This window comes from Stegostoma tigrinum, chromosome 1 (genome assembly GCF_030684315.1).
Source record: "Stegostoma tigrinum isolate sSteTig4 chromosome 1, sSteTig4.hap1, whole genome shotgun sequence".
In the NCBI taxonomy this organism is placed as follows: domain Eukaryota; kingdom Metazoa; phylum Chordata; class Chondrichthyes; order Orectolobiformes; family Stegostomatidae; genus Stegostoma; species Stegostoma tigrinum.
The window spans coordinates 184,201,390-184,228,671 of record NC_081354.1 but is presented as its reverse complement, the minus strand read 5'-3'; the positions used below and the strand labels follow the sequence as shown (position 1 = coordinate 184,228,671).

General features: G+C 44.7%; 2 protein-coding genes across 6 annotated transcripts in view; one reads left to right on the top strand and one right to left on the bottom strand.

Moving 5' to 3' along the window:
* The window catches only part of sema4f (sema domain, immunoglobulin domain (Ig), transmembrane domain (TM) and short cytoplasmic domain, (semaphorin) 4F), a 208,451-nt gene extending 204,492 nt beyond the window's left edge, over nucleotides 1-3,959 (top strand). For all 3 annotated transcript variants that reach the window (XM_048541544.2, XM_059650542.1, XM_059650543.1), the window contains exon 14: nucleotides 819-3,959. In XM_048541544.2, the coding sequence (XP_048397501.1) occupies nucleotides 819-1,438 (620 nt within the window). In that variant the 3' untranslated portion in view covers nucleotides 1,439-3,959. The remainder of the gene's footprint in view (nucleotides 1-818) is intronic.
* A 415-nt stretch (nucleotides 3,960-4,374) lies between these two features.
* Nucleotides 4,375-27,282, bottom strand: part of ccdc166 (coiled-coil domain containing 166) — a 36,061-nt gene continuing 13,153 nt past the window's right edge. For all 3 annotated transcript variants that reach the window (XM_048536149.2, XM_048536160.2, XM_059650532.1), the window contains exons 6-8: nucleotides 22,007-22,086; nucleotides 7,657-7,833; nucleotides 4,375-5,800 (exon numbers count right to left, since the gene is read on the bottom strand). In XM_048536149.2, coding sequence (XP_048392106.1) covers nucleotides 5,345-5,800; nucleotides 7,657-7,833; nucleotides 22,007-22,086 — 713 coding nt within the window. In that variant the 3' untranslated portion in view covers nucleotides 4,375-5,344. The remainder of the gene's footprint in view (nucleotides 5,801-7,656; nucleotides 7,834-22,006; nucleotides 22,087-27,282) is intronic.

Here is a 27,282-nt window from a genome sequence, read left to right as displayed (position 1 = left end):
CTGAAAAATACTTCAACATCTCATCCATATGCAACATTTGATGTTCAACTTGTAAAATGTTCCTGGAATTCCAGTTAGAGCAGTCAAGCTTCTGTTTTAGGTTATAGCCCCAAAAAATGAAAAAAATGTGGTCCCTTACACAAGTCACTGAGAACTGAACAGAAGTGATGGAGTCCTAGCTGATTAATTTTTGTTTGTCCTGCCACAAGGTGTAAACAGGGAGTTCTCCTGTAACAGTGATAATGGGAACTGCAGATGCTGGAGAATCCAAGATAATAAAATGTGAGGCTGGATGAACACAGCAGGCCAAGCAGCATCTTAGGAGCACAAAAGCTGACATTTCGGGCCGAGACCCTTCATCAGAGAGGGGGATGGGGTTGAGGGTTCTGGAATAAATAAGGAGAGAGGGAGAGGCGGACCGAAGATGGAGAGAAAAGAGATAGGTGGAGAGGAAAGTATAGGTGGGGAGGTAGGGAGGGGATAGGTCAGTCCAGGGAAGATGGACAGGTCAAGGAGGTGGGATGAGGTTAGTAGGTAGGAGATGGAGGTGTGGCTTGGGGTGGGAGGAAGGGATGGGTGAGAGGAAGAACAGGTTAGGGAGGCAGAGACAGGTTGGACTGGTTTTGGGATGCAGTGGGTGGAGGGGAAGAGCTGGGCTGGTTGTGTGGTGCAGTGGGGGGAGGGGACGAACTGGGCTGGTTTTGGGATGCGGTGGGGGAATGGGAGATTTTGAAGCTGGTGAAGTCCACATTGATACCATTGGGCTGCAGGCTGCAGACCTATCTACAAACTTATGGCTCTTTTTTCTTGTTTTCCAGACATTTCACTGCCAATGAAGGTGGTACCAGTGGTGAATGGGACCACTGTTTTCCTTCAGTGTGAACCCAGTTCTGCTTGGTCAACTTGTCACTGGACAACGCCCAATGGAAATTTGAGTAACAATGATAAAGCCAAGGGAATTGCTGTGAAAGCTGCACTGAGCAGCATAGGTAATTACAGGTGCATATGCATTGAGGACAAAGTTCAGGCTCTTCAAGCTTTCTACAGTCTGGAGTTTGGATCTTCAATTGACCCAAGGAAGGAAACTCATTCTTATAATTATTTGCTGATGTTTTTCTTCTTGATCTTTGGCTCTGTTATTGGTGCCTTTGCTTGCAAGTTTGTCAGTTGGTATTGCAGCAAGAAAAAGGCACCTGGGAGCAGCCATAAGGAGGGTTGTACAGATACGGCAGGAGGAACTACGGTTCACAGTTTGGACTCCACCGATGAAATCCGACCCTTGACCATCAGCCAGAAAAGGGAATCCGATCTAAATGGAACCAGTGAAAAAGACGAGGATTGTGTAAACATGGATAAGGAAGTGAATGGAATGAATGTGGGCCCTTTGAGAAACCACACCATTTCTATCATATCATGCCAGGATGAAACCTCAATTTAATTACCATCTGACAGATTAACTGCCACTCTTTAAGAATATGGCCCACAAAAGCAGTCAAGTAGCTGCTTTACAAAAACAATGTGTTGCTTTTAATTCTGTCCACTCGTATTTCTTCTAAGTCAGAAAGCAAAACATTTGGGAGTGTGATGCCCACTCAACATCACAGTTTTCACAGCACCTTCATCATACATGCCTGGTACAGGGCTTCTGCCTTGGGTGTGTTGGAGAAGGTGCATTTTCTTTTTTTATGTGACCATTTTACCCTCTGAAGATTATCCCAGTTTCCAGTTTTAGTTTAAACCAAACCACTTAAAGAATTGGCATTGTTTAAACCTGTGAATGTATTTTTTTTAAGAGAGTGTCAAAGATGGAATTTAGTTGAGCGCGCAGATCTCTGGGATGGACAGTTATTCTGTAGCAAGCTCATTGATCTCAATCAATGGGGCACTGAGTATTGCGAGGATTGTAAACAGCCACCCAGCATTTCTGCTCTTGATCACCATTCCATGACCACTTTGTGGCTGTAGAGGACATATGCACATATGGCAAGAGGTCACGACTAGTTCTGATAGCCCTGTTCATGGTCAAATTACTTGCAGAGCTGTGAAGAAAGATTGGGACAGTGCATTTAATTGGATAGCTCTTTTGAAGAATCAGCCCGCACACAATAGGTTGAATGGCTTTCTCCTGTAATGTGTCCTTCTATGACTTTTTAGGAGTATATGTGAAACAGTGGCCATTGGCCTGAGATATTATTGTCACCCTGCATTTAAGGATTCACACTGAAAAGGGACTCAGCATCTTTGAGAAAGAAAAATTAATAGAAGACAAAAATGACCACTAATACTCACACCTAAGACCACTGATCTCATGGGATTGTCAAGAATTTATTTCAAATGTATGAAACATTGGCTGTGGAGATGCATGCTTACCACTGGGACAGTTCAATCTGAAGTGAACTTGATTAACTTGGAATAAGAATATTGCTGTGTGTAGTGCACCAATAATGCCAGCATGCAGTCAGTATTTCTGCTGTGTGACTACTGAGAGGAAGAATGCACTCAACAACATTGTAAAACCTGGCATCTGCATTCCTTTCATTGCCATTGGAATCAAAGGATTCACACAATTTAAAATGTTCCCGAGCAGAAGGGAACAAACTGAGCACGACCACCAATGTCCTCACTTGGCTTTCCACACTGTTTCAATGTTGTTCTTGCTGTGATAATTGGGTGGGCCTTGTAGACTGACTACCCAACTGTTGTAAACATTAGTCATTCTTTGTTGCAGCCCTGCTTACTCTGCTATCATTTTGTTTTTAGTGATTGGTTTACTATCATTATCAGTTTTACTGTTGCTTCGCTCCAAATCCATTTTGTCAGGATCTTGACAGAAATTGACTGATGCTCTTCCAGTGTACTTTTGGTTGCCGTTGAAACTGGGGGAGGTGAAATGTGAGTTAATGTGTGGCGTTGTGTCTAATTTTTGTCCATTGCATCAGGTTTAACCTGGGCGAACAGTAACTTTGGGAATATCACTGCTATCTTTAAACTTATTCAGTATGTAGACTCTGTGTGGGAGTGAAGGACTCGCACTTTAAGCCAATAAATAACTTTTATGTGCGATGTTCCTAACTCACCATCTCACATCACTTCTACCAACTGTTATAACAACTATTACTTGAGATAATATTAACAGTGTACAATAAGCGATATTGAAATAACTGTTCATTGTACATCTAACCTGATATACCCTTACATTGGCTTTAAATGATAGAAAAATCAGGCTGTATATATATTGCCTGACAAATCCATGTCTCCAGTTTTACAATGCCTCCCAAAGTTAAAATTAACCCTTTGCCTTTTGAAACCATTTGAAATGACATGATATAAAATTTGACTTCTATGTGTTCTTTTCACAGTTAAACTGGGCTTGTTACGAAGACTGCATGGCTCCACAGACACTCCAGATGTGTGGGGATTGGTATAAATTTGCAGCAGGGTCACAATTCTATATGCTTTAAGTGCAGTTCTGGTGACATTACTGGAGTCCATCCCTTATCTCTGTCAGTATTCAGTAACAAGCCTAAACCTTTGCAGTATTGTTATGAACTTTGATTTATCATTTTATTTAATGTGGATTGAGGGAGTTTGAAGATTGATGGGAGGGTTGGGGGAAGGATGGTAGGGATTTCTGATGGCTAAGAGGATAGATTTGTTTTCATGGTTGGATCTGAACCACGAGAAGGATACAGGGTCAGTTATGTGTCAATTCCATGTCAGTCAAGATGGGAGAATGGACTATAACAAAAAATATGAAGCAGTTCTGTCCACACCCTGATGTGTCAGATATTTGGCTGTACACATGGAGTCAAGATTTGTGAACAATAATGCACTCAGTGGAGAATGAATAACCAACACACTCACTGTATAGTCTCCAGTGTGACAACTGTGCACATGAACAAATGATCTGAAGGGTTTGCCTTTTCAGTCTGTGGCTCAGTGGAAGTTGGTGCCTTCGGGGGGAGTAATTTTGGGGGGGGGGTGGTTTTTGGGGGTGTGGGGCTTGATGCTTGGGACAATTAATGAATTTTGAGCTTTTGACTGCCTTTTTATACATAATCAGTCTATTCATTGCATCTTTGTTGTACATTTGTTTCAGAAATTATTACATTATTACATGCTGTGATACAAAAGGTGACCGTTCACCATTTCAGTTTAGTGCAGTCGCAGGTGATCTAGATAACAGGCAGTAAAATGTGTTAACCAGTTGTGTAGAGAAATTCTCAGACTTCCAAAATGATGGTTTTTTTTAAATAAATGACTATTTTGTGGTATTTCAAACATGTTGGATGCTATTTAGCTCTTTAGAAATGTGAAATGTTTTAACACAGCTGAAACTTTTTTAATAAAAAAGTGGTTTTATTTCTTAATCTGGGATTTTTACCATTATGTCCAGACTTGATTGATCACAGAGCTGAATTTTACCACTGCTTTCAGAGTGGCTAGAAGGCTGCCTGGCAAATATGCTCAGAGGAAGTTGCTGGTTTCAAGTCCATTTATCTTCCTCCAGCTATGCCACATTGACAGCAAGAGAGATGTGGCCCACCCACCGAGAGCCTGGTTGAGTCAATTACATACACCTTAGGCCGTTTGGAGAACTAATGCAGACGCAGGCTGAATGGCCTTTTCCTGCACAATAACATTTCTGTGAGACATCCATTATTTGAGAAAATGATGGTCTCCTGCATGCAGTAATGGAGAACCCTGAAATAATTTGGATTATAATAGACATTACAATGCAAGAATGTTACAATCTCTCTAGGTAGATGAATTAAGATCTTTACAGATGATGATGATCTTGGATTTGTCTAACTTCATCCCTTGAAGTCACTATAACAGTATACAGTTTATTTTTGAGTGCAATAGTGCAATGGTGGTGATGGCAACACTGGATGAGTAATGTACCAGTGGTATATACCCCAGCAGGAGAACATGGGTAACTGCGCAGAATGATTTTGTGATTTATGACCTGGACCAGTTCTTCATACCAATTACGTAGCCTAGCAAGCTTCTTACTCAAGATGCAGTTTGCTTTATTATAACTTCAAACCCATAGCAACGCAGCTAGCCCTCAAAAATTTCAAGAAAATACTCCTCCTCAATGCAGTACTATACATCAGTTTAATATTCATTGATGGAGACAAAAATTAAGTTGCAGAATTTTGAAAAGGAAAAAATATTGGAAAATGTCTAATTAGGACTAACAACTTCCTTGGATCAAGGAGGGTTTCTCATATTTACACTGGAAAGGCAGCTGGTTAAAGGAGTACAATTTTCCTATTTCAAGCTTCTTTGTTCTGGCACTTCCTATGTTCTCCAACTCAGCCTCTTCCAGCTTGTCTAACTACCCATCTTCTAGCTCATCACTGTCTAAATCCTCATCATCTTGATCCTCAAGTGTCAGCTCTTCCTTAGTTTCTGATGAATCCTTGGTCTCTGATGACTCCTCAGTTTCAGACACCATCTTGACCAATGGCAGCTCCTTAGTTTCTGGTTCCCCCTTGACCTTTGGCTGCTCCTTGGTTTCTGGTTCCACCTCTACCTTTGGCTGCTCTTTGGTCTCTGACTCCTCCTTGACCTTTGGCTCCACATACTCACTGAGTTGCTTCCTATACCGCAGTGTCCTCAGCTTGGTGCAGTAGTCTCTCTCCTGGAGCAGCTGTTTGTGCTGGGCCTCCAGTTCCTCCTGCTGCTCATGGAGAACTCGGGAGCGTCTGATCAAACACACCAGCACTTCCCTCAGCTGTTGGTTCTCCACCTTGATAGATTCCATATGCTCAATCAGACAGCAGACGGCCTCCTGTGAAAGACACGGCATAATTTGAAATTCATATTAACTTTGAGATATAAATCAAGTTGCTCCATTCTCCTCTTAATTGTTATCCTTTGTGCCACCTACTTGGATCTTGTCATTTAGAGCATGCATAGCCCCATTCTTGTTAAGCTTACCCATGTCCTGTACTGTGGACTTTGACGGTACATCTGAGAGTTTGTCAAACTTCACTGTGGTATGTAGAAGTAGTGTGAACAGCGAGGATTTTACTGACTCCCAGGAGCAGTCTCGTTGAATCCTTGGAGTGGACAGCCAATTAGGATAACTGAAGTCCAATCAGGGGGTATTTGCAGTGCTACTGGTATTTGGCCAAAGGCTAGACAACCTCTGCCACAAAGGGATGCCACCAGAGAAACTCCGGTGGTCTGCCACGGCATCCTGGGGTTGATATTGCAAAATTGCAGGGGCCGTGTACAGGGATGATCATGGAGGGGCTTCACCTCTGAGAACATTCTCAGCAGTATCCCTTTCCAACTGGCACTACTATAGCTTCTCACCCTCTTGCCTCACTTAATTGAACATGAGTCCAATATATAACCAATCAGGAGCTGATCTGAAGTTTAAAACCTGCTGAGCAGATTCTAGTGCTGGCAAGTCTTGTTTTTGTTTCATTTGTGCAATAAATTTATTGCCTATCTTTTAATTGCCCAGAGGGCAGTTACGAGTCAATCATAAGACATAGGAGTGGAAGTAAGGCCATTTGGCCCATCAAGTCCAATCATGTTGCTGTACATCTGAAGTCACATGTAGGACCACGTCAGAACAGCAAATTACCTTTCCTGAAGGATATTAGGGACCCAATGGGTTTTTACAACACTCAGCAGTGGTCATTATTGGCTAACTTTTTATTCCAAACTTTTTTACTAATTTGAGTATCAACATCTGCAATGTTGGGATTCAAAACTGTATTCCAGAATGTTAACTTGGGGTTCAGGATTAATAATTCAGTGCATTAACATTACCACTGCCTCTCCCACAAGCTCAGGACTTTATTTCAACGCCAACATCGGAATCCTGACGACTGCTGTAAAGTTCTGCCAAGACCACTCCTGTCTGACCCACAGTGGATTTCGCACACGTTTTGCATTTCCCTTGGATTCATCAAATTTTCAGTTGAGCAGAAGTCAAACTGGCACATTGAACCCAAACTGGTACTAGCTCTTAAGCGATGGAATCCTACTTCCCTTACTGTATGAAAATTGGCAAATACTCACAATGCTTCATTGAAGGTGGCAGGGCACGTTGAGTAAGTGGTCAATAAGACCCAGGAAACCCAGAGCTTATACATCGAGTATTAACAATACAGCGAATGTGCCAGAAATACTGGAGAAATTAACTCTGAAGCAGAGACTCACCAGAATTAGTATAACTGAGACAGAGTTAACTGGTCACTTATTTGGTGTGTTACTGACAGGACACACAGAGTCCAAGCTCCATCCCTGGACTGCAGTTTAATCAGCTCATTGCAGTCAAGAATGAGAACCTCCCACTGCAACTCTGAGTGGGTGAGGTACAGGCAACAGATTGAACAATCAGATACTGCTAGAGGGTTGTACCCACTGAGAGGTCACTCGATTGTGATGCCCTCTGACAGTCTGACAAAACTCAATGGACCCACAGCTGAAAGATGGGGGAAGAATTAGGGAAAAGGGACTGCCTCTGTTGACTCATATCTGAGAGGAAAAAAAAGTGACAAGAGAACGACAGGAACACACTTTTTTAAGTAACGATACCGATAAACTTACCTACCCAAAATCACCTGGCTGCCTGCTTCATCTCAGGGTGGTTCTGGAGTTTGAAAGACTGAGACTCTTGTTGCTCACCTTGTTTGCATCCTTCTCCAGCTGTTTCACCATCCTCCTGGCATTCTGTTTATACTCAGCCTTCTCCTTGTTGAAGTTGAGTTTGAGATCATGCACACACTGAGAATGTTTAGCCCGAGCATCCATCACCAGATTGTCAAGTTCACTGATTCTTGCCAGCTGTTGCTCCCGCAGTTCCTAGTGACGGAGGAAAAAACTATTTGTTTCACAATTACTTCTTTTTATTTCACTCAGAGGTCTTTGTTTTCCTCTTTCCCCTAGCCAATCTTGTTCCCAATGCAGTCCAGTTCCACAGGCAGCTCCCAGTGGCTCTAATATGTCAAGACAGTAAATGGATAAAAGCAAAACACTGCAGATGCTGAAAATATGAAACCAATTCAGAAACTGCTGAAGAAACTGAATAGGTCTGACAGCATTTGTGGAAACAAAGTTAACATTTTGAGTCTTGAGCTTTGTTAGGATTTGGGTGATAGAGATGGAGGTATCAGAGAGAAAATGGTGGGGAGTGGAATGTCAATTACCTTCCTACAGTGCAGTGAAGGCAACAATCTAGTCTTACTATCACTAGACTGTTAATCCAGAGACCAAGATGACATTCTGGGTTTGAATCTTGCCACAGCAGATGGTGGAATTTGAATTCAATTAAATATCTGGAATTAAGAATCTAGTGTCAATCATGAATCCATTATTGATTGTTGGAAAAACCCATCTGGTTCACTAATGCCCTTCAGGGAAGGAAAGTGCCATCTGTATCTGGTCTGTTCTACATGCGACTCCAGACCCACAGCAAAGTGGCTCTCAACTGCCCTCTGGGCAATTAGGGATGGGCAATAAATGCTGCCTAAAAGCGACAACCTCATCCTGTAAATGAATAAAGAAAGCAGGGCATTTCAACAAACAGTTGGTGTAGCCATGGCTGAGTGGTTAAGTCAATGGATCAGAAAACTATTGGAATTAACCCCGCCTCACGTAGTTTCAAATCCTGCCTACTATAATCCTCACTCCTGTGGCTTTACTGAAGCAAATGCCTGCTCAGTTGATGATGAAACAAACACTAGGAAAGCAATTCAAACCCCTGCATTTTCTCATGGCTATTAAAGGGAATTTGTAGCAATAAAAGTGCATTAATTAGCCTAGTGGCCTGTCAGGTAAGGCAGATGAACTGAGGGCATGGACGGGAACAAGGAATTGAGATATTAAAGCTATTATAGAAACATGGCTGAGGGAGGGACAAGACTGGCAGCTCAACATTTCGGGGTATAGGAACAGGTATAGGAAGGATAGAAGGGGAGGCAAGAGAGAAGGTGGAGTGGCACTTTTAAGAACATAGAACTGTACTGTACAGCACAGTACAGCCCTTTGGCCCACAATGTTGTGCCAACCTATTAACCTAATAAGATCTACCCTGCATACCCTACATTTTACTATCCTCCATGTGCCTATCCAAGAGTCGCTTAAATGTGCCAAATGTATCTGACTCCACTACCACTGCCGGCGGCACATTCCGCACACCCACCACTCTCTGTGTGAAGAACCTACCTCTGACATCTCCCCTATACCTTCCTCCAATCAACTTAAAATTATGCACCTCGTCATTTCCGCCCCGGGAAAAAGTCTCTGACTATCCACTGTATCTATGCCTCTCACCATCTTGTACACCTCTATCAAGTCACCTCTCATCATTCTTTGTTTCAATATGAAACGCCCTAGCTCCCGCAACCTTTCCTCATAAGACATGCCCTCCAGTCCAGGCAGCATCCTGGTAAATCTCCTCTGCAACCTCTCTAAAGCGTCCACATCCTTCCTGTAATGAGGTGACCAGAACTGAACACAATATTCCAAGTGTGGTCTAACCAGACTCTTATAAAGCTGCAGCACAACCTTACAGCTCTTAAACTCAATTTCCCTGCCAATGAAAGCCAACATACCATATGCCTTCTTTACAACCCTATCAACTTGGGTGACAACTTTGAGGGATCTATGGATGCTGGCAAGAATCCTGCTGTTAACCCTGTATTCTGCATTCAAATTCGACCTTCTAAAATGAATCACTTCACACTTTTCTAGATTGAATTCCATCTGCCACTTCTTTGCCCTGCTCTGCATCATGTCAATGTCCCACTGCAGCCTACAACAGCCCTCCACACTGTCCACAACTCCACCAACCTTCGTGTCATTGGAAATTAACTAACCCACCCTTCCACTCCCTCATAGAACATAAACATAAAACAATACAGCACAGAACAGGCCCTTTGGTCCTTGATGTTGCGCCGACCTGTGAACTAATCTAAGCCCCTCCCCCTGCACTATCCCATCATCATCCATATGCTTATCCAAGGACTGTTTAAATGCCCCTAATGTGGCTGAGTTAACTACATTGGCAGGAAGGGCGTTCCACACCCTTACCACTCTCTGAGTAAACAACCTGCCTCTGACATCTGTCTTAAAAATATCACCCCTCAATTTGCAGCTATGTCCCCTCGTATAAGCTGACATCATTATCCTAGACATTTATAAAAATCACAAACAGAGATCCTAGAACAGATCCCTGCGGAACACCACTGGTCACGGAGCTCCAGGCTGAATACTTTGCATCTACTACCACCCTCCGTCTTCTATTGGACAGCCAATGCTATATCCAGACAGCCAAAAATCCCTGAATCTCATGCCTCCTTACTTTTTGAATGAGCCTACCATGGGGAACCTTATCAACCGCCTTGCTAAAACCCATATACACTGCATCCACTGCTCTACCTTTATCGATGTGTTGTCATGTCTTCGAAGAATTCAATAAGGCTTCTGAGCCATACTGACTATTTCTAATCAAACTGTGCTTTTCCAAATAATCATAAATACTATATCTCAGAATCCTCTCCAATAATTTTCCCACCACAATAGTAAGACTAATTGGTCTGTAATTCCCAGGATTATCCCTATTTCCTTTCTTAAACAAGGGAATGACATTTGCCACCCTCAAATCATCTACTCCAGTGGATAGTGAGGATGCAAAGTTCTTCGCCAAAGGGGGTGCAATCTCTTCCTTCGCTTCCCATAGAAACTTAGGGTATATCCCATCTGACCCAGAGGATTTATCTATCCTCATGTTTTTCAAAATTTCTAGCACATCCTCCTTCCTAACACCAACCTGATCAGCTTATCAGCTTATGAGAGATAATGGGAACTGCAGATGCTGGAGAATCCAAGATAATAAAAAGTGAGGCTGGATGAACACAGCAGGCCAAGCAGCATCTCAGGAGCACACTGAGATGCTGCTTGGCCTGCTGTGTTCATCCAGCCTCACATTTTATTATCTCAGCTTATCAGCTTGTTGTGCGCTGTCCTCATAAACTACAAAGCCCTTCTCACTGGTGAATACCAAAGCAAAATATTCATTAAAGACCTCCCCTACATAGAACATAGAACAGTACAGCACAGAACAGGCCCTTCAGCCCACGATGTTGTGCCGACCATTGATCCTCATGTATGCACCCTCAAATTTCTGTGACCATATACATGTCCAGCAGTCTCTTAAATGACCCCAATGACCTTGCTTCCACAACTGCTGCTGGCAACGCATTCCATGCTCTCACAACTCTCTGTGTAAAGAACCCACCTCTGACATCCCCTCTATACTTTCCTCCAACCAGCTTAAAACTATGACCCCTCATGTTAGCCATTTCTGCCCTGGGAAATATTCTCTGGCTATCAACTCTATCTATGCCTCTCATTATCTTGTATACCTCAATTAAGTCCCCTCTCCTCCTCCTTTTCTCCAATGAAAAAAGTCTGAGCTCAGTCAACCTCTCTTCATAAGATAAGCCCTCCAGTCCAGGCAGCATCCTGGTAAACCTCCTCTGAACCCTCTCCAAAGCATCCACATCTTTCCTATAATAGGGCGACCAGAACTGGACGCAGTATTCCAAGTGCAGGCTAACCAAAGTTTAATAGAGCTGCAACAAGATCTCACGACTCTTAAACTCAATCCCCTTGTTAATGAAAGCCAAAACACCATATGCTTTCTTAACAACCCTGTCCACTTGGGTGGCCATTTTAAGGGATCTATGTATCTGCACACCAAGATCCCTCTGTTCCTCCACACTGCCAAGAATCCTATCCTTAATCCTGTACTCAGCTTTCAAATTCGACCTTCCAAAATGCATCACCTCGCATTTATCCAGGTTGAACTCCATCTGCCACCTCTCAGCCCATCTCTGCATCCTGTCAATGTCCCGCTGCAGCCTACAACAGCCCTCTACACTGTCAACGACACCTCCGACCTTTGTGTCGTCTGCAAACTTGCTGACCCATCCTTCAATCCCCTCATCCAAGTCATTAATAAAAATTACAAACAGTAGAGGCCCAAGGACAGAGCCCTGTGGAACCCCACTCACCACTGACTTCCAGGCAGAATATTTTCCTTCTACTACCACTCGCTGTCTTCTGTTGGCCAGCCAATTCTGTATCCAGACAGCTAAGTTCCCCTGTATCCCATTCCTCCTGACCTTCTGAATGAGCCTACCATGGGGAACCTTATCAAATGCCTTACTGAAGTCCATATACACCACATCCACAGCTCGACCCTCATCAACCTTTCTAGTCACATCCTCAAAGAACTCGATAAGGTTTGTGAGGCATGACCTGCCCCTCACAAAGCCGTGTTGACTGCATTTGATCAAGCCATGCTCTTCCAGATGGTCATAAATCCTATCCCCCAGAATCCTTTCTAACACCTTGCAGACAACAGACGTGAGACTTACTAGTCTGTAATTGCCGGGGATTTCCCTATTTCCTTTCTTGAAGAGAGGAATTACATTTGCCTCTCTCCAGTCCTCAGGTACGACTCCAGTGGAGAGCGAGGATGCAAAGATCCTCGCAAGTGGCGAAGCAATTGCATTTCTCGCTTCCCAAAACAGCCGAGGACAAATCTGGTCCGGGCCTGGCGACTTGTCAATCTTAATGTTTGACAAAATTTTCAGCACATCGGCTTCGTCTATCTCTATCCATTCCAGCATGCACACCTGCTCTTCAAAGGTTTCATTCACTACAAAGTTGGTTTCTTTCGTAAAGACAGAAGCAAAAAACTCATTTAGGGCTTCCCCTACCTCCTCAGACTCCACACACAAGTTCCCTATGCTATCCCTGATCGGCCCTACTCTTTCTTTGACCATTCTCTTATTCCTCACATAAGTGTAAAATGCCTTTGTGTTTTCCCGGATTCCTTCTGCCAAGCCTTTCTCGTGCCCCCTCCTGGCTCTCCTCAGACCATTTTTGAGCTCCTTCCTTGCCTGCATGTAATCCTCTCTAGCTGAACTTGACCCTAGCTTCCTCCACCTTATGTAAGCTACCTTCTTCCTTTTCACAAGAAGCTCCACCGCTCTCGTCATCCAAGGTTCCTTTATCTTACCCCTTCTTGCCTGTCTCAGAGGGACATATTTACTCATCACTTGCAACAACTGTTCCTTAAACAGTCTCCACATGTCTATAGATGAAATGTGAGGCTGGATGAACACAGCAGGCCAAGCAGCATCTCAGGAGCACAAAAGCTGACGTTTCGGGCCTAGACCCTTCATGTTCCCTTACCATGGAACAATTGCTCCCAGTCCATGCTTCCTAACTCATGTCTAATCGCGTCATAGTTTCCTCTTCCCCGATTAAATATCCTCCCATTTTGCCTAATCTTCTCCTTCTCCATAGCTATGTAGAATGTGAGGCAGTTATTAAAAAGAGCAAAGAATAATACAGCATAGAAACAGGCCCTTCGACCCTTCAAGCCTGCGCCAACACATTATGCTCTTCCATACTAAAACTGTCTTCACTTACAGGATCCATATCCCTCTATTCCCTTCCTATTCGTGTATTCATCCAGGTGCATCTTGAATGCTGCTAATGTGTCTGCTTCCACCACTTCCTCTGGCAATGCGTTCCACGCACTTCTACCCTTTGTGTCACATCTCAGAAGATTGTGGGAAAGGTTACAAAATAGGGATGGCAAGACCATGGATGAATTTGGAAGCAGGGATAAAAATTTTAAAATCAAACATCAATTAGCCATGGCTAATGAGTTGACGGGTGAATGAAACGGCGTGAGTTTGGATACAGGCAGGAGAATTTTGGATAGGCTTATATTAATGGATGAAGCTGGTCTGGTGTTATTGGAATATGCAACCATAGAAGTAACAAAGACATGAATGCAGGTTTCAGCGGCAGATGAGCTGATCCTAGGATAGGGTCTGGGACTAATATGGAGTTGGAAATGTGAAATCTTAATGACAGCACAGAAAAGCAACTACAAACTCATTTTGATGTCAAATAGAACACTATGGCAGCAAACAATCTGGGAGACGGATGAAATCAGTGGCTAGGGAACAAGGTCTATGATGTAAACTGGAACAAATGCTTCAGTTTTCCCAATATTTGATTGAAGGAATTGTCTGGTCATGTAGTACTGAATGACTAACAAGCCAGAGACAGTGGAGACACCTAGAGAGGTGGTAGTTAGGTGGAGCTGGGTGCTATCAGCGCACGTGTGGAACTTGATATTGTTTTTGAATATTTTTTCCAAGGAACAGCAAGTAAGTTAAAAATAGGGCATCACTAAAGATAGGTCCGTGGAAAGGCAGAGATAGATGTGCAGGAGCAGGAAGGGAAGCCAGTGCACGTGATTCTGCAGTTCTGGAAAGATAGTTAAAAACAGACAAGGCATGTGCAGTGCCACTAAATGGAAAGGCAAAGTTGGGGAAGGTCAGTTTGGTCAACCACACCAATTGCTACAGACAGGTTAGGAAGGATGGGGACCAATTGTCATTGTTATACAGTAACAGAGTAAGAGAGTTGGACAGCACAGGAACAGACCCTTTGTGTCCAACTCGTCCATGCCAACCCCAGATATGCTAAATTAATCTAGTCCCATTTGCCAGCATTTTGTCCATATCCCTCTAAACTCTTCTTACTCATATACCATAGTGATTACAACTCCCTGGCTTTTACTATAGTTATGGAGAGGGACAGGAGCAGGCGGTATGGGAAAGTATTTAATTGGGGGAGGGGGAACTACAATGCGATTAGGCAAGAACTATGGAGCACCAATTGGGATCAGATATTCTCAGGGAAATGCATGATAGAAATGTGGAGGTTGTTTAGGGAGCAGTTGCTCCAAGTACTGGATAGTCCCACTGTCCCATTAGGGCAAGGAAGGGATGGTAAGGTGAAGGAATCTTGGATGACAAGACATATTGAACACCCCCTAGTCAAGAGGAAGAAGGAAGCTTGCTTAAGGTTGAGGAAGAAAGAATTGGACAGGGCTCTAGAGGTCGACAAGGTGGCCAGGAAGGAACTGAAGAATGGACTTAGGAGAGCTAGAAGGGGGTATGAGAAACCCTAGGTGGGTAGCTCAAGGAAAACCCCAAATCTTTCTATACTTATGTGGGGAACGAGAAGATAAAACATAGTAGTGGAAGTAAGGCCATTTGGCCCATCGAGTCGACTCCGCCATTTAATCATGGCTGATGGGCATTTCAACTCCACTTCCCTGGCCAGAGTGAGGATAGGGCCAATCAGGGACTGTGGAGGGAACTTGTGTGTGGAATCAGAGGAGGTGGGGGTTCCTTAATGAATACTTTGCTTCAGTATTCACCAGCGAGAGGGGATGTTTGTGAGGACAGCATGAAACAGGCAGATATGCTCGAACAGGTTGTTGTTGGGGGGAGGTTGTGCTAGAAATTTTGGAAAACATGAGTATAGATATGTCCCCCAAGCCAGACAGGGGATATACCCAATGTTACGACAGGAAGCGAGGGAAGAGACTGCTGCATCCTTGGTGATGATCTTTGTGCCCTCACTGTCCACTGGAGTAGTGCCAGAAGATTGGAGTACGGCAAATGTCATTCCCTTGTTCAAGAAAGGGAATAGGATAATCCTGGAAATTACAGATCAGTCAGCTTTACTTCTATGAACGGCAAATTACTGGAGAGGATTCTGAGAGATAATATTTCTGGTTATTTAGAAAAGCAAAGTTTTATTAGAAATAGTCAGTATAACTTTGTGAGGGGTAGGTCATGCCTCTCAAGCCTTATTGAATTATTTGAGAATGTGACAAAACACAGTGGTGAAGGTAGAGCAGTGATAATGGGAACTGCAGATGCTGGAGTATCCAAGATAATAAAATGTTATGGTCGCTATCGCCAAAATGCTCTCCCACCACAAGATCTGATACCTGCCCCGGCTCGTTTCCGAGCACCAAGTCTAGAATGGCCTCTCCCCTCGTCGGCCTGTCAACGTACTGCGTTAGGAAACCCTCCTGAACACACCTTACAAAAACAGCTCCATTCAAATCTTCTGCTCGAAGGAGGTTCCAATCAATATTAGGAAAGTTAAAGTCACCCATTACAACAATCCTACTACGTCCACACTTTTCCAAAATCTGCCGACCTATGCTTTCTTCAATCTCCCTGCTGCTATTGGGGGGCCTGTAGTAAACCCCTAACGAGGTGACTACTCCCTTGCTGTTCCTAATTTCCACCCATACTGACTCGGTAGGCAGATCTTCCTCGACAAAGGAAGCTTCTGTAGCTGTGATACCCTCTCTGATTAGTAGTGCTACACCCCCTCCTCTTTTTCCCCCCTCCCTATTCTTTTGAAATGCTCTAAGCCCTGGAAGATCCAGCAACCATTCCTGCCCCTGAGAAACCCATGTCTCTGTTATGGCCACAACATCATAGCACCAGGTACTGATCCATGCTCTAAGTTCATCACTTTTATTCCTGATACTCCTTGCGTTAAAGCAAACACACTTTAACCGATCCCTTGGTTCCTTCCCAGGAAAATCCTTCCCACTAGCTGGTCTACCTCTTGCTACTGCCTCACCTGCATCACCTCTCACCTCCGGTGTACAGCTCAGGTTCCCACCCCCCTGCCATACTAGTTTAAACCCTCTCGAACTACTCGAGCTAACCTTCCACCCAGGACATTGGTCCCCTTCCAGTTCAGATGCAACCCGTCCTTCTTGTACAGGTCCCACCTTCCCCAGAAGGCATCCCAATTATCAACATATCAGAAGACCTCCCTCCTACACCAGCTGCGTAGCCACATGTTAAGCTGCGCCCGCTCCCTGTTCCTTGCCTCGCTATCTCGTGGCACCGGTAGTAAACTAGAGAACGCTACTCTGTTCGTCCTGCTTTGCAGCTTCCATCCTAACTCCCTGAAATCACTTTTTATATCCTCAATCCTTTTTCTGGCTATATCATTAGTGCCAATATGTAACACGATTTCTGGCTGTTCGCCCTCCCCTTTTAGAACCTTATACACCCAATCGGAGACGTCCCGGACCCTGGCACCAGGGAGGCAACATACCTTCCGGGAATCCCGATCCTGATCACAAAATCTCCTGTCGATTCCCCTAACTATCGAGTCCCCTACCACGAGTACTTTTCTATTTTGCCCTCTGACTCCACGCACAAGTTCCTTCCACTATCCCTGATTGGCCCTACCCTCACTCTGGCCATCCACTTGTTCTTCACGTAAGTATAGAACGCCTTGGGGTTTTCCTTAATCCTACCCACCAAGACTTTTTCATGCGCCCTTCTTGCTCTCCTAAGTCCATTCTTCAGTTACTTCCTGGCTCCCTTGTAACCCTCTAGAGCCCTGTCTGATCCTTTCTTCCTCAACATTAAGTAACCTTCCTTCTTTTCTGATTAGGGTAAACATCACAGCACATACTTAAGATATTCCTGGAAGTTTGTCGAAATGGGTAGAACTGAGATCACTTTTGGGATTGTATCTTAAGTCCCACTCGATAGTCAGTGGGACATTGAGGAACAAATATGTAGGGAGATTGCAGATAGCTGTGAGAATGATAGGACTGTAACAATCAGGGATTTTAACTTTCCATATTTAGACTTGGACTGTCATAGGGCTTGGATAGGGAGGAAGTTGTTAAGTGTGTTCAAGAAAACCTTCTCAAAACATGTAGATGGCCCTACTAGAGAAGGAGCAAAACTCGACCTCCTCTTGGGAAATAAGCAGAGCAAGTGAATGAGGTGTGACTGGGGGAGCACTCTGTGACCAGTGACTGTAATTGCATTAGTTTTAAAATAGTTATGGAAAAGGATAGGTCCGGTCCATAAGTTAAAGTTATAAACCGGGGCAAGGCCAATTTTGATCGTAGAAGACGGGGACTTTCAGAAGTTGATTGGAGGAGGCTGTTTGCAGGTAAAGGGACATCTGGGCAAGTGTCAGGCCTTTAAAAGCGAGACAATGGGAGTTCAGGGACAGCATGCTTCTGCTAGTGTGAAGGGTTACGCTAGCAGGAGTAGGGAACACTAGATGACTAGAAATTGAGGCTCTCGTCAAGAAAAAGGAGGCATATAGATAACTGGGATCAAGTGAATACCTTAAGGAATATAGGGGGTGTAGGAGTACATTTGAAAGAGAAATCAGGAGAGCAGAAAGGGGACTTTGGCAGATAGGGTTAAGGAGAATCCAGAGATCTTTAAGTATACTAAGGGCAGAAGAGTCGGGAGAGAATAGGGCCCCTTAAAAGATCACTGAGGCCATCTATGTGCAGAACCACAGGGCATGGGTGAGATCCTAAATGAATATTTCATGTCAGTATTTACTGTGAAGAAAGGCACTGAAGCGAAAGAACTTGTGGAAATAAGTAGTGATGCCTTGAAAAGAACCCACATTAAGGAAGAGGAGGTGCTGGAGGTCTTAAAATACATAAGGGCAGATAAGTCCCAGGACCTGATCAAGTGTATTACTGGACATTGTAGGAAGCAAGGGAAGAAATTGCAGCGACACTATCAGAGATATTTGTGTCATCAACAGCCATAGAAGACTGAAGGGCGGCTAATGTTGTGCCATGATTTACATAAGATACAACGAGAAGCCTGGGAACTATAGACCAGTGAACCTGTTGTCTGTGTTCAGTAAGTTGTGGAGCAGATTCTGAGACAGGATCTACATACATTTGGAAAGGCAAGGACTAACTAGCAACTGTCATCATGGTTTTGTGCATAGGAAATCACGTCTGACAAGCCTGATTTGAGTTTTTGAAGATCTGATCAAGAACATAGATGAAGGCAGAGCAGATGATGTTGTCTACATGAACTTTATAAAGGCCTTCAACAAGGTGCCGCATGGTAGATTGGTTAGTAAGATGACAGCATGTGGGATCCAGGGACAGCCATCCTTCTGGAAACATAGATAATGAGAACTGCAGATGCTGGAGAATCCAAGATAAAAAAGTGTGGGGCTGGATGAACACAACAGGCCAAGCGGCATCTTAGGAGCACAAAACCTGACGTTTTGGGCCTGGACCCTTCATCAGAAAAGGGGGCAAGGGGACAGGATTCTGAAATAAATAGGGAGAGCGGGGGAGGCAGACTGAAGATGGATAGAGGAGAAGATAGGTGGAGAGGAGAGTATGGCTGGGGTGGTAGGGAGCGGATAGGTCAGTCCAGGGAGGACGGACAGGTCAAGGGGGTGGGATGAGGTTAGTAGGTAGGAAATGGAGGTGAGGCTTGAGGTGGGAGGAGGGGATAGGCGAGAGAAAGAACAGGTTAGGCAGGCGGGGACGAGCTGGGCTGGTTTTGGGATGCAGTGGGGGGAGGGGAGATTTTGAAGCTTGTGAAATCCACATTGATACCATTGGGCTGCAGGGTTCCCAAGCAGAATTGAGTTGGTGTTCCTGAAAGCTATGGGTGGCATCATTATGGCACAGCAGCAGGCCCAGTATGGACATGTCATCTAAGGAATGGGAGGGGGAGTTGAAATGGTTCGCAAATGAGAGGATCTGCTTCCACTACCTTCCCTGGCAGCGAGTTCCAGGCACCCACCACTCTGTGTAAAAAACTTGCTTCGTACATCACCCTTAAACCTCGCCCCTCGCACCCATGGCCCCTGGTAACTGACTCTTCCATCTGGGAGAAAGCCTCTGACTGTCCAGTCTGTCCATGGCCTTTATAATCTTGTAGACCTCTATCAGGTCCCCTCTCAAACTCCGTCATTCCAGTGAGAACAATCCAAGTTTCTCCACCCTCTCCTCATAGCTTAATTTATCCAAATGTGGCATTTTGGTAAGACAAACCAAGGTAGGACTCACACAGTTAATAGTCGGGCCCTGGTGAGTGTATTTGAACAAAGGGACTCGTGGTTCAGCTATGTAGTTCCTGGATAGTGGCATCACAGTTAAACATACTTGCCTTTATCAGCCAAATCACTGAGTCCAGGAGTTGGAATGCCATGTTCCAGGTGTACAAGCCATTGGTAACGCCACATTTGGAGTACTGAACACAACTTGAGGTCATTCTGCTATAGGGCGGATGTTATTAAACTGGAAAAGTTGCAAGAAAGGTTCACAAGGATGTTACTGAGACTGGAAGGTTTGGGTTATAAGGAAAGGCTGGGATGTACTTCCCTGGAAACTTGTGAGGATGAGGACAAGGGTGAGATTCTGGAGATATGCCAGGACAACTGTCAAAGAAAGGAAGGCAGGGCATTAGTCCACTGATCCCAAGAGTCCAGAGATAATCTTAGTCAGCCACATCCAGGATGACTGATTTGGGATGAGACTTCTGTTCTTATTACTATCTCATATGCACAGTTGATTGTCAGCCCCTGATTTGCTGCCTGCCACATTCCTCAAGGATGAAGTTGTATTTCTATTTGACTAATAATCTAATAAAATAATGATTTTTCCTTGTGGTTATGTTCTCATCTCTGTGAAAGGTGAAGTGCATGTGCAAATCTTGTCCTTGACCAACATTAGTACTAAGACAGTGAGCACCACCATCTGGATATCTGCAATAAAATGGTCCTTACATCCAAAACTGAGTCTCATCAGAGGGTTTCCAGCCCTGGTGAAAACTACCTACACTTTAAATCCTCAATGCTGTACTGCAGAATGGAATGAGCCTCCCCAGTACCCTTGCAATACCTGAGCACCTTCACTGACAACACTCCCAGAACCAGAGGCTATGAAGTGTAGATCTGTTCCTTCCATTCTGCTTCACATTGTGGTAAAATTGCCAGGTCATTTGGCCATTGCCCACTTCACAGATATCCATACCCAACAACAAAAACAGAAGTTGCTGGAAAAGCTCAGCAGGTCTGGCAGCATCTGTGAAGCAAAAAAAATCAGAGTTAACATTTTGGTTCCAGTGACTCTTCCTCAGAACCGATGGTAGCTGGGAAAACGTCAGTTTATATGCAGAAAATAGGGAGGGGGATGGGTAGGGAACAAACAATAGGATAGAGCCCGAAAAGAGAGAAGAATAATTGGATAGACAAAAGAATTGATAACAGTCTGGGTAGGAAGGTGAATAGTTGTTAACGGGGACTGTTAGATATCCATGTTGTAGATTGGTTTTGAGAACCCTAGACAGTCAGACCTTTCTCTCCTGAACCCTGTAGATATGACATATTGTATTGCCACTCTCATAAAGAGAATATATAGGATCGACCAGTTAGACATCCAAGGCTTAGTTAATCTGCAGCACCTTCACTGCAATCCCCAACTTTTAGACGTAGTTCCCTGAGGATAAGATGATCTCACGTGGAATACATTTTGAGAGGAAAACGTGACCCTTGCAGTGGTCATCATACACATGATGAAGAACCTTGCTGCCGATGACTGACTGTGCAATGGAAGAGTTAAGCTAAGTGATGCCTCTGTGAGTGTAGGGTAGCAGAGTGTAGGGTACCATTCACTCTTGTAGGGCGATCATTAATTTTCTTGCAGCACAGCATGCCATCACTTTCACATGGGCCCGTGGCACTGACCCATGCTTCAATTTGCTGCTAGGCTGGAAGGTCTGGTGGGACAGTCTCCTGGTGTCATCCCCTGGGAACTAGATGAGACCTTCCCTCGGTGACTCCATCCAACAGCATCACTATGCCTGACAGCCATCTTAGTTTTCTGTATAGTCAGTTCTGGGCTTTAGTTGATAACCATCCCAGGTTCCTGGGAAGTTCCTAGCTCGCAGAAACTGAAACAGGGGTGTCCAGCTGACTTTTAAATACTGCATCAGAACTTTCAGCACCAGGAAGTCCCACCAGTGGCAAGAATTTTCAGCTTGCTTACTACAAGTGACTCGCTGAATAACTTACACAGGTTACTGATCTGACAAGCATGTGATCACCTTGCCACTCTTGGCATACCTTAACTTTAAAATACAAAGTCGCAGACAGGTCACTTTTCTCACAACCAGCTTCAGCAGTGAGGAGTTCTGAACTCTCATCTCTAATGGTTACCTTAGTGAACATCCAGGGTATCAGACAAAGCTTTGGTTAGGTTTCCAAAATAAAATCCTGCCCAGCTGAAATGCTTGACTTAGGCGAGAGGTTCACTTACTTTATATTCTCCCAGATCCTCAATCTCCTTCTTCAGCTGAAGCAGCTCATTTTCTTTCTCTACTTGTTCCATTTCCAGTTCTGAAGAAAGTAGAGAGAAACAAAAAATAGATGTACTCGGCATTTTCCAGCTTTGCGACTATCTGCATTCAGTTCCAACAATTCTATAAATGTTCATAAATTACAGTTCAGCTAAACTATTTCCTGTAAGTCATGCCAAAGGAAGTCTTACATTTATAGAGTGTCTTTCACATACAGAGTCGCTAAGGACAATTTGTAGTATGGTCATTGTTAGATAGAAACAACAGCTCATGATATTGCTAGACATTAATAATTAATTAAAAGTCTGTTAAGTTGGATAGCATGTCCATTGAGCAGGATAGTGTGTTGTTTCTACCATAATATGCTTGTGGGGTCAGGCAAGTTGTAATGGGCAGTGTATTTTGTGGTCTAGATGAAAAATGGTAGGAATAAATAGTGTCAGAGATAATGGGAACTGCAGATGCTGGAGAATCCAAGACAACAAAATGTGAGGCTGGATGAACACAGCAGGCCAAGCAGCATCTCAGGAGCACAAATGCTGACGTTTCGGGCCTAGACCCTTCATCAGAGCCTTCAATAAATAGTGGGCACCTCACTCAAAAGGTGCTCTGTACACATCCACCTCTAAAATGTCATCCCACTTCCACGTAAGCTGTCTATCGTTCAACACCTCCAGTGATGGGCTGACTCTGTTTTTATTTAACATTTAACAAAATTTGTGAGATACATGCTTGTTAAAGCATCCTCTTGCCTGTTATTGCAACCACTGTGTACCTCTGAAGCCGGAGTGTCTCAGATTGGATCTCAGGCTTTCCCATTAATTAGACAGGAATCTTGTCTCTGTGTCAATTATGGGAGCAATTTTGCACAAGTCCCAGACCAGTGACTATCTTTTCCATGGGTTCAGCACCCAGAAGCAGTTACAACAACTGTTTCCCACCACTCCAATTCAGACATTTAGCCCGAGGTCCTTAGCGCCTTCCAAACCCACAATCACTTCCATCTACAAGGGCAAGGGCAGCAGGTACATGGGAACACCACCCCCTGCAAGTTCCCCATCGAGCCACTCACCATCCTGACTTAGAAATCTATCGCCATTCCCTCACGGTTGCTGGGTCAAAATCCTGGAATTCCCTCCCTAAGGGCATTGTGGATCAATCCACAACACATGGACTGCAGCAGTTCAAGAAGGCAGCTCACCACCACCTTCTCAAGGCCAACTAGGGACACAATAAATGCTGGGCCCAGTCAGTGACGCCCTCATCCCATGAACAGTTTTGTTTTGAAAATGTCAGCATAGCTCAGTAACAGTGTTGCCTCTAAGTCAAAAGATTTCAAAAGTCAAAAGAAGTCAAGTCTGTCCCCCCAGGGCTGCGTTGTTGAAGGTGCCATATTTTGGTTGCAATGTTAAATTGAGGCACTGTGTACGCTCTCAGGTGTATGTACAAGATTCAAAGAAGATTGCGGAATTCAAAGATAATACAATGTGAGGCTGGATGAACACAGCAGGCCAAGCAGCATCTCAGGAGCACAAAAGCTGACGTTTCGGGCCTAGACCCTTCATCAGAGAGGGGAATGGGGAGAGGGAACTGGAATAAATAGGGAGAGAGGGGGAGGCGGACCGAAGATGGAGAGTAAAGGAGATAGGTGGAGAGAGTGTAGGTGGGGAGGTAGGGAGGGGATAGGTCAGTCCAGGGAAGACGGACAGGTCAAGGAGGTGGGATGAGGTTAGTAGGTAGCTGGGGGTGCGGCTTGGTGTGGGAGGAAGGGATGGGTGACAGGAAGAACCGGTTAGGGAGGCAGAGACAGGTTGGACTGGTTTTGGGATGCAGTGGGTGGGGGGGAAGAGCTGGGCTGGTTGTGTGATGCAGTGGGGGGAGGGGACGAACTGGGCTGGTTTAGGGATGCAGTAGGGGAAGGGGAGATTTTGAAACTGGTGAAGTCCACATTGATACCATATGGCTGCAGGGTTCCCAGGCGGAATATGAGTTGCTGTTCCTGCAACCTTCGGGTGGCATCACTGTGGCACTGCAGGAGGCCCATGATGGACATGTCATCTAGAGAATGGGAGGGGGAGTGGAAATGGTTTGCGACTGGGAGGTGCAGTTGTTTGTTGCGAACTGAGCGGAGGTGTTCTGCAAAGCGGTCCCCAAGCCTCCGCTTGGTTTCCCCAATGTAGAGGAAGCCGCACCGGGTACAGTGGATGCAGTATACCACATTGGCAGATGTGCAGGTGAACCTCTGCTTAATGTGGAATGTCATCTTGGGGCCTGGGATGGGGGTGAGGGAGGAGGTGTGGGGACAAGTGTAGCATTTCCTGCGGTTGCAGGGGAAGGTGCCGGGTGTGGTGGGGTTGGAGGGCAGTGTGGAGCGAACAAGGGAGTCACGGAGAGAGTGGTCTCTCCGGAAAGCTGACAGGGGAGGGGATGGAAAAATGTCTTGGGTGGTGGGGTCGGATTGTAAATGGCGGAAGTGTCGGAGGATAATGCGTTGTATCCGGAGGTTGGTAGGGTGGTGTGTGAGAACGAGGGGGATCCTCTTGGGGCGGTTGTGGCGGGGGCGGGGTGTGAGGGATGTGTCGCGGGAAATGCGGGAGACGCGGTCAAGGGCGTTCTCGATCACTGTGGGGGGAAAGTTGCGGTCCTTAAAGAACTTGGACATCTGGGATGTGCGGGAGTGGAATGTCTTATCGTGGGAGCAGATGCGGCGGAGGCGGAGGAATTGGGAATAGGGGATGGAATTTTTGCAGGAGGGTGGGTGGGAGGAGGTGTATTCCAGGTAGCTGTGGGAGTCGGTGGGCTTGAAATGGACATCAGTTACAAGCTGGTTGCCTGAGATGGAGACTGAGAGGTCCAGGAAGGTGAGGGATGTGCTGGAGATGGCCCAGGTGAACTGAAGGTTGGGGTGGAAGGTGTTGGTGAAGTGGATGAACTGTTCGAGCTCCTCTGGGGAGCAAGAGGCAGCGCCGATACAGTCATCAATGTACCGGAGGAAGAGGTGGGGTTTGGGGCCTGTGTAGGTGCGGAAGAGGGACTGTTCCACGTAACCTACAAAGAGGCAGGCATAGCTGGGGCCCATGTGGGTGCCCATGGCCACCCCCTTAGTCTGTAGGAAGTGTGGAATTCATCTCTGTTCTTGTCAATATTTATTGATTATACACCAAAACAGATTATCTGGTCATTATTATATAGTTGGTCGTATTAGCTTGCTTCATGCAAATCGGCTTCTGAGTTTCTTACATTACAACAATGACCAGACCTTAAAGGTACTTCATTAGCTTTGAAAAATGCTTTGAAATACCTGGTGCTAGTTAAAAGTACTAAATAAATGCAGTCTTCATTCTTTTCAAGCTTGCAAGTACTTCAGAAATTTAAAAATCAAAACTTGCAAAGGACTGCCAACCTCAGCAGCTTTGGCCTTGCCATTGATTCTCAAATAACTTTTAAAATTTGAGCTTATCTCCCTTGTCCTGGATTCCCCTAGCAGGATGGGAGGGGATCTGATTGAGACGTATAAGAGTATTAAGGGATTGGACACTCTGGAGGCAGGAAGCATGTTTCCGCTGATGGGTGAGTCCAGTACCTGAGGACACAGTTTAAAAATAAGGGGTAGGCCATTTAGAACAGAGTTGAGGAGAAACTTCTTCACCCAGAGAGTGGTGGATATATGGGATGCTCTGCCCCAAAAGGCAGTGGAGGCCAACTCTCTGGATACTTTCAAGAAAGAGATGGATAGAGCTCTTAAAGATAGTGGAATCAAGGGTTATGGGGATAAGGCAGGAACAGGATACTGATTGTGGATGATCAGCCATGATCATAATGAATGGTGGTGCTGGCTCGAAGAGCCGAATAGCCTACTCCAGCACCTATTGTCTATTGGAAGTATTCTCTTTCTCAGTAACCTATCAACTCCTTAGTACAAACTTTACCGTACTCATTACAAGTACCACGCTTTAGAAAGAATGTCAAGACCTTCTCGAAGATGCTTAGAAGAGATTGACAGGAATAATTGGCAGTTGGACAGCACTTAATGGATAGAGATTAGAGAAACCGGAAAATTTCTCCTTGGAGAATTAAAGAGTGATTTAATAGCATGATTGAAAATGACGAGAGGTTTTGATCAAGCAAGTAGAGAGGCACTGCTTCCACTTCCAGAAGGATCAGTAATCACAGGATATAATTGGCAAGTAATCAGGGGGAGATGAACATTTGTCCCTACACAGTGAGCTGCAATGTGAAACACACTGCCTGAAAAGACGAAAGCAGACTCAATCAAAACTTTAAAAAGCGTGAATTAAAGAAATACTTATAAATAACAGGTATGCAGGGCTATTGACAACATGTAAGGAAAGTTGCCAATTGCATAGAACATTTATCGAGACAATTATGATGGATGAAATAAAGGCAGAAGAAATAGGAGCAGGAGAAGGCATTTTACCCCTCAAGCCTGCTCTGCCACTCAACAGGATCTGTTTATGGCCTTGACCCCACTTTCCTGCCTGCTCCTGGAACACTCATGCCTGATAGATTGAAACTTTGTTTAACTCAGTCTGGATAAGAACTAGGAGCAGGAATAGGCAATTCAGCACCTTCAGCCTCTTAATATTTGATTTCATCTCAGTTTCTGCTGTTGGCCTTGCTTTATTGGCTCTGTGTAGGAGATCCCAAGTACTAACAACCTCCGAGACAAGGAATTCATCACCTACATATTAAATAGGACACTCTTATTTTGAAACTGAGTCCCATCGTTCTTAACTCCATCTCCCCCACACCCCTATGAGGACAAAACTCCTCCCAGCTGCCACCTTGTCAACCCTGCTCAGAATCAATAAGCCTCTCATTCTTCTAAACTCCAAGTAATAGGGGCTCAACTTTTTCATTCATTCACAGGATGAGGACATCACTGGCTAAAGCAGTATTTATTGTCCATCCCTAATTGCCCAGAGGGCAGTTAAGAGTCTACCACATTGCTGTGGGTCTGGAGTCACATATAGGCCAGACCAGGTGAAGATGACAGTTTCCTTCCCTAAAGGACATGAGTGATCAGATTTTTGGATTGCAGTCATCATTAGACTCCTAATTCTGGATATTTATTGAATTCAAATTCCATTATGTGCCATGGCAGGATTCGAACCTGCGTCCCCAGAATGTTATCTGGGTCTCTGGAATAACAGTCAAACAATACCACTGGGCCATCACTTCCCCAACCTGTTTAGCCCTCCTTTGTAAGGGAACC